General features: G+C 38.0%; 1 protein-coding gene across 5 annotated transcripts in view; it reads left to right on the top strand.

Annotated features, from left to right (window-relative positions):
- Positions 1 to 12464, top strand: part of ARHGAP21 (Rho GTPase activating protein 21) — a 113100-nt gene that overhangs the window by 22462 nt on the left and 78174 nt on the right. The window contains exon 1 of one of the 5 annotated variants that reach the window (XM_061468255.1): positions 10979 to 11087. The exons of 3 other annotated variants lie outside the window; for them this stretch is intronic. In XM_061468255.1, coding sequence (XP_061324239.1) covers positions 11004 to 11087 — 84 coding nt within the window. In that variant the 5' untranslated portion in view covers positions 10979 to 11003. Of the gene's footprint in view, positions 1 to 10978; positions 11088 to 12464 lie in introns of those variants that run through there. One more of the 5 variants, XM_061468259.1, reaches the window with a different exon arrangement.

Here is a 12464-nt window from a genome sequence, read left to right on the forward strand (position 1 = left end):
GCAGTTTCCTCTACTCCCTAGGGACTTCTCAGCTCCTCTGAGGCCTGGCTGTGTTTCTGGTGATGTTCAAATCAGTCCCTTGCTGAAGTGGTTCCCTGAAAGGTCAAACAGTTGGCTGTTAGGTTGGCCAAGCCCGCTTGTTTATCGTTAGATTTTTCTTTTTGTGCTGATGAGTGTTAACATGCTAATACGAGCAAGCTTCTCTTTTTTTAAGATGATGCCTGCTTTTGACACTTCCTATATAGAGGGGAAACTATAGCATTCTGTTTGTCTTACCTTTCAGAGGATGCACTAGCTTTTCTTCTTTTACGAGTTTCGGAAGGATGAATTGTGCCACCAGCATAGTGAGGTTTAAAAGTATAATTCTAAGCGACACATTATTACTAAGATATACTTAGATACCATCTCTGCGGAGCTACATGTGTTGAGTCTGTGGTTTTTTGCAATCAGTGTATTTCCCTTTAGTGGTAACCACTGAAAATTACCCTGGGTTCACAGCATAATTGAAATTTTGAGGCCAGAGGGTGAAGCCATCGACTTCCTCCATAAATGTAAGAGGGCAGTGCTTCTAGTTGAGAAAAAGCAGGTCTTTACCAGTGCTACAGTGGTATTTTGCATACTGTTTGTTTTTGTCATAAAAAGTTTCTTTTATCCTGTGGTTAAGAAATTAAAAGATTTTAAATTCCAGTGTAAGAAAGCATTAAGTATCATGTCAAATCTCTTTCATGCCACAAGTAGTTGCCTGTTACATACAGACAAATTCAGACACCTGGCTTCTGTGCTTTTGATCGTTTAGGCACACATTACAGCAGTGCTTTAATTTTACACAGTTCTTTTCACATTCTATGTAAAAATAGGTTCAATTGTCTGAACTCTAGAAGTAAGTGGGATTTTGTATGTACTCCTTTCTTGAGCATAATACGTTTCTGCTTTTAGCATCTGCCTGGGCCATACTTTGCTATTTTGAATTTCCTTACTAGATGCTTATCTGAGCATTTAGATGCTGAGATAGGAACCTGAGCTCCTCACATCCTAAGTGCCCCTCCTAGAGCTACGCCCCGTAAAGTGAAGTGCAGCCCCACCTTTGCTGTGCCTGTGTTTTTCGAATTTGAGCATTTGTTTTCTAGAAAAGCATGCTTTCTTCAGCTCTTTCGTTGGTTTTCCTTACAGACATACAGAAAATGAGGAGAGCAGAATTTAACCTATTGGAAAACAAAAATTGATCAGAAAAAAAGAGCTTATTTTTCTGCCTGTACTCATATAATTTTTTTGACAAGAATATGGCTGTAGGCCTTTTCTGACTTAATCATTTTCAGTTTCTATCTTTTGGTTTTTTTTCCCCTAAGGAATTCACATGAGGATTATAGGCTTGAAACATATTAAAAGCACTACCCTAGAGTTCTGAAGTTTCTTTTATACTTCTGATGAGAAGATCATGATCTCTCCATTTCTGTAGGACAATTTCAGAGCAATAATCCTATAGGATTATGGAGAAAGTTTGAATGAAGTAGAGAATTGGTTTATTATAAAAAGAAAAAGATATGGAATGTAGCTCGTGCAATAACAACCACATGATAAAGAAGCGTAAGCCCATACAGTTGAAAATGCAGGGCCAGTGTTCTTTAGGCAAAAGACATGGTGGGAAGCAAGTGATCTAATGGAGTGCAGAATTCTTGAAGCTGATCTCTGCCATCAGTCTGCCCATCTGTTAGCTCTTCTGCAGTTGCTGCAAGCTCATAGACTGATTTTGGTCAAATTTCAAGGCAGGAAAAAGGTCTCACAAATAATGAAGTGCCTGGAAGTTTGCAGCCACTCAGTAGCTAGGTGCAGGAGCAGCCCATGTTAACGCTTCGCACAGAAGATGAGATGGGGAGCTCTGGTGGCTAGTCAGCACACGCATGGCTGCTGTGTGGCCAAAAAACCTTATTCTTTCCATGATGGGGGATCTGATGGGAGGAAAGGCTATGAGAGGGAGATGCGACACGTATGAGACCAAAGTCAGTTCTACTACTCATGTAGCAACTTGATATGTTTGTTTCTAAAATAAACCTTAAGCCTTCTTAGAATTCCAAAGCTTGCTGGAAAATATGTTAACTTTTTAAGTCTGTTTTCTTCCAAGTCAGTCCACCTTTGGATCAACTAAGGTTTCAGTAAAAGGCGGAAACTTGCACAGCAGTGTGGAAGAACTTTGATCAAATGCACATATTTTCTACAACAAAAGATACTGTAAGTGATTAAAGTTAGCCTCAGAACATGTCAGATTACTGTTCTGATAAAATGGTGCAAAGCTGGGTTTGGTCTACATGAAAAAAAAAAAGATGGAGAAATTGAAGGAAAATTTGGATTTTTTAATTTCTTCCAATTGCCTAAATTGCCTGGAGAGATTCCTAGATAGGTAGAGTTTACAGAATTTAATCTTTGAGTTGTTTTTTTAAAAGTAAAGACTAGAGTTTGAAAACTGTATGCTCTGAAAACACAGCATATATAGAAGTAAGGTTATAGGGGCTAAACTAAAATGTTATTTGTAAACTTGACATGCAGGGGTATTTGATTTTTCTGTTTGTTTATCTGAGGTATCTCAGCTTCATCTAAAGGGTTTTATGATGATAAGGTCCATCAAAATTTGTGCCTCTGGCACTTCACAACTTATTCTAATTGAGGCAGTCAAAAGAGAAAGCTAGACATAACAGTCACCAAGCTGTATTAGTTAACAAGCTGTTTTTATTTAACTTCTTCACTTAGGAGTGACAAGTGGTGATACTTGTTTCTCTGCTGCGTTCTGTAGCTAGAGTGTGATAGGAGTTCTCTGTGCTGCGTTATGTTGACTGTAATCAATACAACAAATTGTCTGACAGCTTTGAAAATCTAACCTGTAGTAGCTTTATTTGGTAGCATATGTTAGCTACTATATTTACACTTTTATCTCCCTACAAAAGAAAAGTGGAAGTGCAGATGTGAAGAATATTGCTCATTAGTAGTCTAATATCTTTGAATCTGTCTCCTGTCCATCGATCTATAGGACAAATATGCTAACAAATGACTCTTGTTTCTTCCTTGACAAGCTGTAGGTTTCAAGTCAATGGTGTTCACTTAAGGACCCTTTTTTTATATATTCCCTATATATAGGGAGTGGTAATTTTTAAATGTCATGTTTTTAAAATTTGCTTGAAAGTGGGAGTGCTGCTGTGATATTTCAGAAGGGTTTGGCTTCAAACTGCAGTCAATGATTCAGTGTTAATGCTTCCAAGTGGCACCTTTCTCTGTAGCATTTGTATAACATTAAAGATGTGTGAGTTCTACTCAGGCTTTAAATTTCTGAGACCACAGGTGGGAAAAGGGGAATGGCATTTGGAAAGGTTCCTGTGAAGAGTACTTTGAGGTCTCTCTTGGTGTGGTGGTGAAGCGGTCAAGGAGAGTGTTCAGCGTGCATGGGCCTTGCCCGCTGGAGTGTAGCTGCCTTCAAGGAGTTTGCTGTAAGAGCTTGGAGCTCCTGCTGCTATGGGAAACCTCTAGCGAGGTATTAAGAAATGTGTCCACTAACTGCATGTAAAGTTCACATGCAACATTTTTTTTCTAGGATTTTTAGGACATAAGTACCATGACTCTGACCATTACATAAATTTCGAGAGCTATTCTAAAACAAATTTAATGTTTTCATTCTAAAATCAAACACTTTGAAGAACTAGAGCTCAGTGTGAAATTGTGTACCTGTGTTTGAGTCTTTCTGACCTATGGGTTCTTCTTTGTTGGAATTGAAGTAGAATGGGCATGTAAGGTCTTTTCCTTCCTTCTTGATGTGAAAATTGTGTATAAATCATTATAGCTCTAAAATTCCAGTCTCTTATGCCTTTTTCATGTTTGTTTTTTTTTCATATGGTTATGTTTGTACCAGTGAAGGAATTTAAAATGACAGGATTCTATAAAGATATAGGGAAAGGTAAGACTGTAGATAAATAGTGCAAAAATACCTTGTGAACTAAGATAACATCATTAAAACCAGTGTTCTGATAGTGCAAGTGTCAAAGCTCAGAATTATGGAGATTGACCACCTGCAAGGGTAAGTTATCATATAACATAAACATGGTTTTGTTACTCCAGTGCCACTGTGTACAGTATGTCTTCTAGGGATTTACATGTAATCTAGACACAATTAGTGATGTAGTTTATAGCTGTTGTTTTTCTGAGGACAAATACAGTGATGGGGGTATACAAAGGTAGCAATAAGCTTTGCAGTATTTTTTTCCCTGTTTTGATTGGACTTGGAAAAATTACTGTGGAGAGAAAGTTCAAATTAAGTTTCGTTGCATTTCCTTTATGAGTGGAGTTGCTATGAAATAACCAGGTGGATAACACTAATGTGACTTAAAAGGCATTCAAGAAATACACTTGTTTAGAGTTTTTCTTGGGTTTTTCATTCTCTGTTGACATATAAAACTGAGGATAATGAGAATAAGTAGACACCGAAACAAAACTGATAGAGTTGTGTGGACACTGGGTTAGACAAATTTTCAAGGGAGCATAGTGTCTGTTTTCTGTCACCCAAGAATTTTCAGGTGGAAAGTAAGTGATCTGCTCTTGTGAGATGTTGAGCTGTAGGTAGTAGTGAGGAAGGCTTGAGAGAACTTCCTTATTCGCATGAGTTTGAATTCATTAACACAGTAAATGTTACAGAAATCCTTAATAGTATCACAGAAGCGTACTTTGCATAGCAGAATGTATAGCTTGTATTTCTTACTCATTCCCCACTGGATTTGGATGTGCATTTTTTAAATGGAACTGTGGTTTGCTTCCAGTTTCTAAAGATTGACAGATGCCTTACTAGAGTTCAGTTTAGAGACTCATATCCCTTTTTTTTTTCCCCAGTATATTAATTTTTGTGGAATATCATACAAAATTGCCATTTCCTGTAGCTGAAGTTAGTAAAAAGTTAATTCTTATTTGGGTATCTGATTATCCTCTGAAACAAAGGAAGGGATCTGAAACTGAGTAGGTCAGATAAGGGGGAAGAGAAAATGCATCTTGTATGACATTCTGAACAGAAGCTGGTTAGAACAGGGAAACACCGGATTAGTCCCCTGAAAATGGCTGAGGCTAAAATCCAAGCAAATGGGGAGTACTTCAGTTTAACTGGTGGAGATGGCTCAAGAGAAAAGGAGTTTTCTTTGTCATGACTCAAACTAACTCTTGATGATCAATATTGCTATCCCATGTCCTTGAAGCAGACAGGATGATGATGAAGTTGTCTGAGAGTAGTTGCAAGAGGATTTTTGAAGAGTGAGTTAGGGAACCAAACTATTGAGTGCCTCACTCTGTGTGAGTCTCTAAATTGCTACTAAACTCCTTTTACATGACTTAAATATTGTGAAGTTGTTTGCAGGAGACGGGAGGGTGGGGTGTTTACAAAATTAATCACAAAAATACCTTGTTTGATTAATGAGCTTACATGTTTAATAAAAATGAAGAAAAATGTCAGTTAATGCTAATCTTGGTTATTTTCTTTTCCCTTTTCCCCTAAGTTTTTGATGGAAGTGTCGTAAGTCTTGCGTGCTTCCTTGTTTTTCTGGTACTTGGGCTGCTAGGAGGGTTATAGGACACTGGTATGAATATATTAAACAGCCTGAAATGATGCTGTGCCAGTGTTCTGCGGTTGTATTTTTTCTTCCCTAAGGATATCTGTTGAGTTTCTACTTCTGTGAACTGTGTTCCATCTTAAAAGGAAGTTGATCTAGGGGGAAGGAAACACTCCAGATTTTTTTTTTAATATGAAGAGATATTTTTTGTATTTACTGTTTTTTCCTTTTTTTAATGTTCATAGCTTTTTGTAACAATTTCAATGATAGGAAAGAGTTCAGAATGGAAATCGTATTTCAGCCTTTTCCTGCTCTTTACTTAGTCTGTAGGAACTTTTCTTATTGTAGTCCTGTGAGGTGAGCAATGTGTTTTTTCAGACATGCTTTTCCTATTTGTTCTCACACAATTCTTAATTTCATATACTAAAGCAAGCCAGATTTTCTCTGGAGTTTCATCATCATCATCATTATCAGTCTACATCTTCTTGGTAACTTCTGAAATAAATTTCAGTTGTTTTAGAAATTCTTAACTGCTGTGTACAGCTGTGGTTAGTGGTAGCAAAGAGGATTGAGAGGTATTATAAAAGGCTTCTACCTCTTACATATTTGGGACAACAGGGGTGAACAGAATCTCTTTCCTAGGACCTTGTAACTTCTGATGCTAAAGAATTGCTTTCCAGATTTGAAAAACATCTGATATGGAAGAAGGGAGGAACAAACGAAGATGCTGATTGCTGTTTGTGTGTGTGCATGTTTTTGTTCTATTTTTGAAGCCTTTAAAATGTACAAGGAAGAAAACATTAGTTGCTTGGTGCAGGGTACAGCAAAGCATTTGGTATTATATTGGACAGAAGTGCCACTGAAATGACTGTCACTGGCTCCAACTGTGCTGAGTTCTTAACCGGATCGATGATGTAATGACTTGGTTTGCCTGTAATGGGACTTTCTCAGTTCAGTTGTGTTCTCAATCCAGTCATCGTTTACTGAAGTACATTTTTCATGCTTGACTCTTGAAAGACAACCTTAGAGAGTCATTGTTGTGCATTAGCATATATAAAGATTCACAGTGCCTTCTTACACATGCGTATTTTCTAATGGTAGCTTAAATAGAATTTGCTTAAGGGAGAAAAAAAGGGTTTCTTTAGTAAAGGATATCCCCTGTCAAAGAATTTCATACTGCAAGTTCTGAATGGCATGTTTTTGGGACCTGCTTCAGTGTGTGCTGACAGTGTGGTTGACCCTTGTAGTACGGGTTACATATTTGCTCATGTACAGAAAGGATCTGGAGTCGTTAGGAAATAGAAGCCCTTCCTTTCTGTGAGCAGGAGCTGTGTTTTCTATTTTGGAAAAGCTGACTGCTGTTTTTAGATATAAGCCTAGATAATAGGGGCAGAATTTTAGGAAAATCTTGCCTCTTCTCTACGATTTAACCTGCAAGAGTTTGCGTACAAGACTGACAAATTATGAGAACTAATGAGGAAGTTACGTTTCTGACTTTTTTTTAGCTTAGTTACCTCAAAATACTGAGATCTTAAACCTGCAGTTTTTAATCTCAGGAGGAAAAACATTAGTCTTTATGACAGGCAGTGTTTGAGAGGACATGATGGCTTTGATAGACTCTTCTTTTTTAGTTAATAAATTGCATAATTAAGCTTCAACTTGATTGTGTTACTGGACTTTTAAGTGGTCTCCTCATTATTTTAGGGGGGAAGAAGATTAACCAGTGGAGCTTCAAAACCTGGATGTCGTCATCTTTTTTGGTCAGTCAAAGCTTACTGTATGACAAGGAGCTCTTTGGGCAGTTGGACATCGACACCTTTGGAGCCTGCTAATGTTGCTGTGTGTCCTCTGTCATTCTTTAGTTGTGCAATGAGTGCGTCTTTAAATGCTCTGGTGACCTTTTTAGACTCCAAATTGGAAATTCAGTGTGGAAGCCTTGCTTTTAAATTTGGGGCAAACTTCAGGAAATTTTAAAAAGTTTAAAATGTTTACAGCACAAATTGTTTTGGTTTTGGTGTTGCATTAAACTTCTTGAAGGAAGGCATTATGAAATTCAGTGTTGAAGGCAAAAAGGGAAGCCCTTTGTTTATTATATGCGTATTTAAGGAGGTTCTGTCAACCTTAAGGAGGTTCCATCTTGTGCACATGCACAAGACTTTTCTAAGCAGGATCTCCTAAGCATAGTAGCTATGCTTAGGAGAAATAAATACGGTCTTCCAAAAAACATGTTAACAGTAAAGGAAGTAGGGATAGAACAGAGGGAGCGCTAAGCTTCTGGCATTTGGTTTAACCTTGTACCCAAAGGAGATTGTCTCTTGCAAATGAGAGAGCAATTATCAGGCTAACTGAAGATTGTCAGGAATGGTTTTCAGTAATGGCAGATCAAATTTGTAAATATACAGGCTGACCTGGAGGAAATTTTTGAGAAAGAGTCAAATTTTAAGCAATAATTGCAACTTACTGTTGAAGATGATGCTCTTGCAGCAGTTCCTGAGCTTCTTTTATCTAAGGGACTTCAGTCAAGAAGGAAACTTGCAAAGACTTTGGTCCTCACCTCATTTTAAGTCCCTTGAAATATGGAAGCATTTTGATACTGATTTTTGGTGACAGCTGTTAGGCCAGTACTGATTGTTTCTGAAAATGTTGTGCTACTGCTCTGTATTGTTAGTTATGTCTTTATCTGCATGAATTGTGGTGGTGTGTATGCATTGGGCAGATTGGAGGCGGAAAAAATCCCACCTTTATCTCGGAGTTTCCTTAAAACAGATTTGAAAACAAATGCCAAGAAGCAACAGGTTAATACTGGCTGCCGAATGTATTGGAAGAGTTGCACAAATTAGATTCTGAGGTTTAACTGACTTTTTTGTATATCCCACTGTACTTTTAATATACTATGTTGAATACTATGAGTTTGAAGACATCATAGGGAATTCTGAGTACTGCTTTATGGATCTTAAAGTAGATACTTGATAATAGAAACAATCACTGCAGAATTGTACTAAAATGCTATTTAAGAAGAAACTGGTTGACATTTACAGCGGAACAGCAGTTTTTTAATTTTCATCTCCTTTCCCTTTTTCCCTCTGCCTTACTTAGTTGATGACAGAATTTTTCCAGAGGGCAAGTAATGTGCAGCAGGCCGGTTATCTAGCTGTGTGTAGGCTGCCCCACATGTTTTGCCAGCATCCCTGCTGCTGGTCCTGCAGGGTGCCAGGTCCTTCTTCATTCCAGCATTGCTGTCCTGGAGACTTCTCTGCCTCATTCTGCTCCAGCATCTCTGCAGTAACCCTCTGCTCTGTAAGACCTTCTCAGACATCCTCCGTTTCCAAGATTTCTTAGTCTTGCATAGTTATGATGTCTGTTGTGAGGAAGTTTATCTGTTCCACCTAGTAATAGTTGCTAAGCAGGACATTTCTTCTAGCCCCTCGTCAGCACTGGCTGCTTCAGTGCAGACCATTTAACTTGTACAAAGAGATTTTATTGTTTTAATATCTCAATATCTTTAATCCCCTTCTTTAAGTGCTTTTTCTGAGGCTGCATCCATTTTGTGCTGTGTTGTACTGATAATGCTGTTCTCCCTTTTTCGTAATTAGGTGTTGTAAGGATAATGGAGAATCTCTGCCATATACATCTTAAAATGAACCAGAATAGATTTGTTGCACACAACTGTTGAGGAAGTTTGCAGGCTGCTTACGTTGGTGAGAAGGGAAGGGGTTGCCTTGGTCTGGCATTTATTCCCAGAGCCCTTGGGATGAGAAACTAGAACAAGATTTTTTGTTTGGTTTGGTTAAAACAAATGAAGCCTTATCTGTATAACTGTTTCAAAGTTACAAGCTGCTGTTTGGCCATCCCATTTATTTGACCCTTGTGTACAAATTTGTTTCATTTCCAGTCTGCTTTTATAGCACAGATTTTCCTTTAACATTTGAAGTTCTCTTCAGTCTGTTGGTTATTACTGAACCCAAGAGTGAATTGGCCCCCTGTTCGTGTAGCTGTTCCTCTGTCCTTTCTCAAGATAGAAAAGTTATCTTTGCTGGTGCAAACGGAAAGCTGTCTTTCTCATACATGTCTCATCTCCTGTGTTACCGTTATTCTGCTGTTACTGAAGGAGCAGCTGAGCCTAGGAATGAGGGGACCCTGATGCCCGTTTTCTGCAGGACTGTCTCTGCTTGTTTGTTGGCTTCAGGTGAGAAGGTTTGGGTTCCTTCTCTCAGAGAAATGCTTGGTATCTCAAACACATTTTCAACAAATAACATGTTTTAGTTTTCATAGAATCACAGGATAGTTTGGGTTGAAAGGGACCTTGAGCACTTCCAGGGGTGGGCCATCCACAAGTCCTCTGGACAGCCTGTTCCAGTAACTCGCCATGCTCACAGTAAAGAACTTCTGCTAATATCTAACCTAAATTTACCCTCTTTCAGTTTAAAGCCATTATCTCTTTTAAATTATTTTGAATTATACCTGTTAGATAAAGCCTTGTGTCTCTCTTTCTGAAGCATTTATTAGTTAATTGTGTTTAAACTACAAATTATTGTGACTACTCTAATAGTTCATTTAATCATCAGATAAACTATGTATGTTTCTGTGGAGACAAATTTCCTGTATTTCTGAATCTCACCTTTGAAGGGGAAGGGGGAATACAAGGTAGGCAGTCAAGATGCAGAATATGAGGCGCATGCTGAAATAGGGTGGTTGTTTGCAGATGCAATAAAAGAAATATGTAAAGGAAGAAAGAAACTCTTCCAGTATTTCTGCAGATTTTCAGGATCCCTCTGGTGTTGCAGAGTTCCATTTCTGTATCAGTAGGGCTGTTGTCCTTTATTACAAAAGACAGCATTTCTGTGCAGTGCTAACAGTACTCTGCCATTTAAGAACCTGAAGAAGATGAACCCATACAATTTTTGTGAAAACTATGAAGTTCTCCTGATTTTTGAAAAGTTGCTCGTGTTTAAACATGCTCATGCTGGGTTTAAAATAGGAACCCTAAGCTTCTAAATCTCATGAAAACACAGAAGCCATCATCACAACTGTGCCTAAGCAAGATTAAGAGTCGTATGATATAAATTATTACACTAAATTGTGGATATTTGAACTGGTTGCAGCAGCAGCTGCAGAAATGAAGTGAAGGGAAGCAGTTTGAGAGTGCCTTTCTGTGTTTGCTTTAGTGAGATTTCTTAGGATGTTCTTACTTCCCATTTCTTTTTCCTAAGAGTACATAATTTGGCAGCTTCGGAAGTATTATTTTGAAGAATGTTATGCAGTTCTGTCAGTTTATCTTTTTGAGTTGACACATAGTTGGGGTGGGAAAGGAGCCTGAACAGGAAGGAAGGTCCTTGTTCCTGAATGTCATTACTGCATAGCTCTCATATCCTCGAGGATCACTGGGACAAAAGCTGAGTCAGAGTACAGCAGCAGTCTGCGCTATAGCAAGACATGGCCCAGTTTAAGATTTTGGACTGCATGATCAATCACAAGTGGAGTTTCATATGTAACCTGTATTGTGCGTGGAGTGATCAGGTTTGTTGTTTGCTTATTCTTGCATATTTTAATACGATGACATAATTTACTACTGGGGGGGAAGGCTCTGGTCAGTCTCTTCTCCCTACCCTCAATCTTATTGAGGATGCAACATTAGAAATGTTCCCATTTACTAAGGAGGTTTTTTGAGTTGTTAAGTATACAAAGCATGCTTTAACTATATAATTGCTTTTTTAACACTTTGAGTACTTTAGGTTGCTTTCTTAGAGTCTTGAACTTTGTGGGCTTTTTATGAATTGCACAAAACGATAAAAATTAATAGAGAGGAAGGGGGTGATATGCCAGGGTAAACTGCATTGTTAATAAATACAAAGCTGATATGTTTTCCTGCCTTAAAAAGCCTTAAAGCAGTATTTTGAAATCCTTCAAAATACTTTCTCATATATGATTAAAAAAAATAGTATAAGGGGAGGTTGTTGCTGTTTTTTTAAATGTACAGGGTAAAATGAATTTTGACAGGATGTTAATTCAGTTCTTAATGTGGACTGGGTTAAGTCTAATTGACTGACTGCAGACCTTAGGGGAGGGGGGATGACAATGGCCACATGACACCAAGCCCAAAAACCTGCCTGGATTTTGAATGGAAATGTTTTAAAATGGAATCCACTTACTAAAGGATGAAGTAATGTATGCAATTGTAATATTACTTTAAAAGTATTATAGGTATTATCTGTGTCTCTTGTGTAACATTCAGACAGTCTTCTGTGGTGAAAAGGGAAGGTAAGCACTTCTTGCAAAGTTGCCCTTTTAATGCTGTAACTAGAAGCAAGTGATTCAGAAGTATTCCCACCATACGCAGAAGTCCTTTTTGAAACAGTATGCCATTTAAAATACAAGCAAACCCTACTAAAAGTTTGTAATCAGGAAAAAACGTTGTGGGGTGGTGGTGTTCTTGTAATTTTCGGTGTTTTGTTTGTTTTTTTTTAATGATGCAAAAGGTGATTCACAGCGTCGGAGGGTTTTGAGTCATCTCCTTAACCTTATAGGTTGAAGAAGTCTCCTGTTAGATTTGAGAAAACTTGAGGAATTCTCCTGAAGTCTTAATTTTTGCAGGCGCTTAACTGTTTCACGAAGTTTAATGCATTTTGCTTACCCATATATCAGAATTCACCTATATAGGCAAATTCAATGTGACAATTGCTTACCATAATACAGAGAAATCAAGAAGAAATAAGAAAAGGCTTTGCTTATTATGTGGCTCAGTCTGTAAAGTCTTGAAATAAGTTTGATTATAACTAGAGGGAAGGGAAAGGGGGATTGAAGTGAATGGCTTAAAAAACCCCAAACAACAAAACCAACCCACAACACAACACCCACCCACCCCTAGCCCCCAAACCAACAAAACCCACTCAGAGA

Source organism: Pezoporus flaviventris, unplaced genomic scaffold (genome assembly GCF_033815535.1).
Source record: "Pezoporus flaviventris isolate CSIRO_AGI_PZ_B2104156 unplaced genomic scaffold, CSIRO_AGI_Pfla_v1 ptg000047l, whole genome shotgun sequence".
In the NCBI taxonomy this organism is placed as follows: domain Eukaryota; kingdom Metazoa; phylum Chordata; class Aves; order Psittaciformes; family Psittacidae; genus Pezoporus; species Pezoporus flaviventris.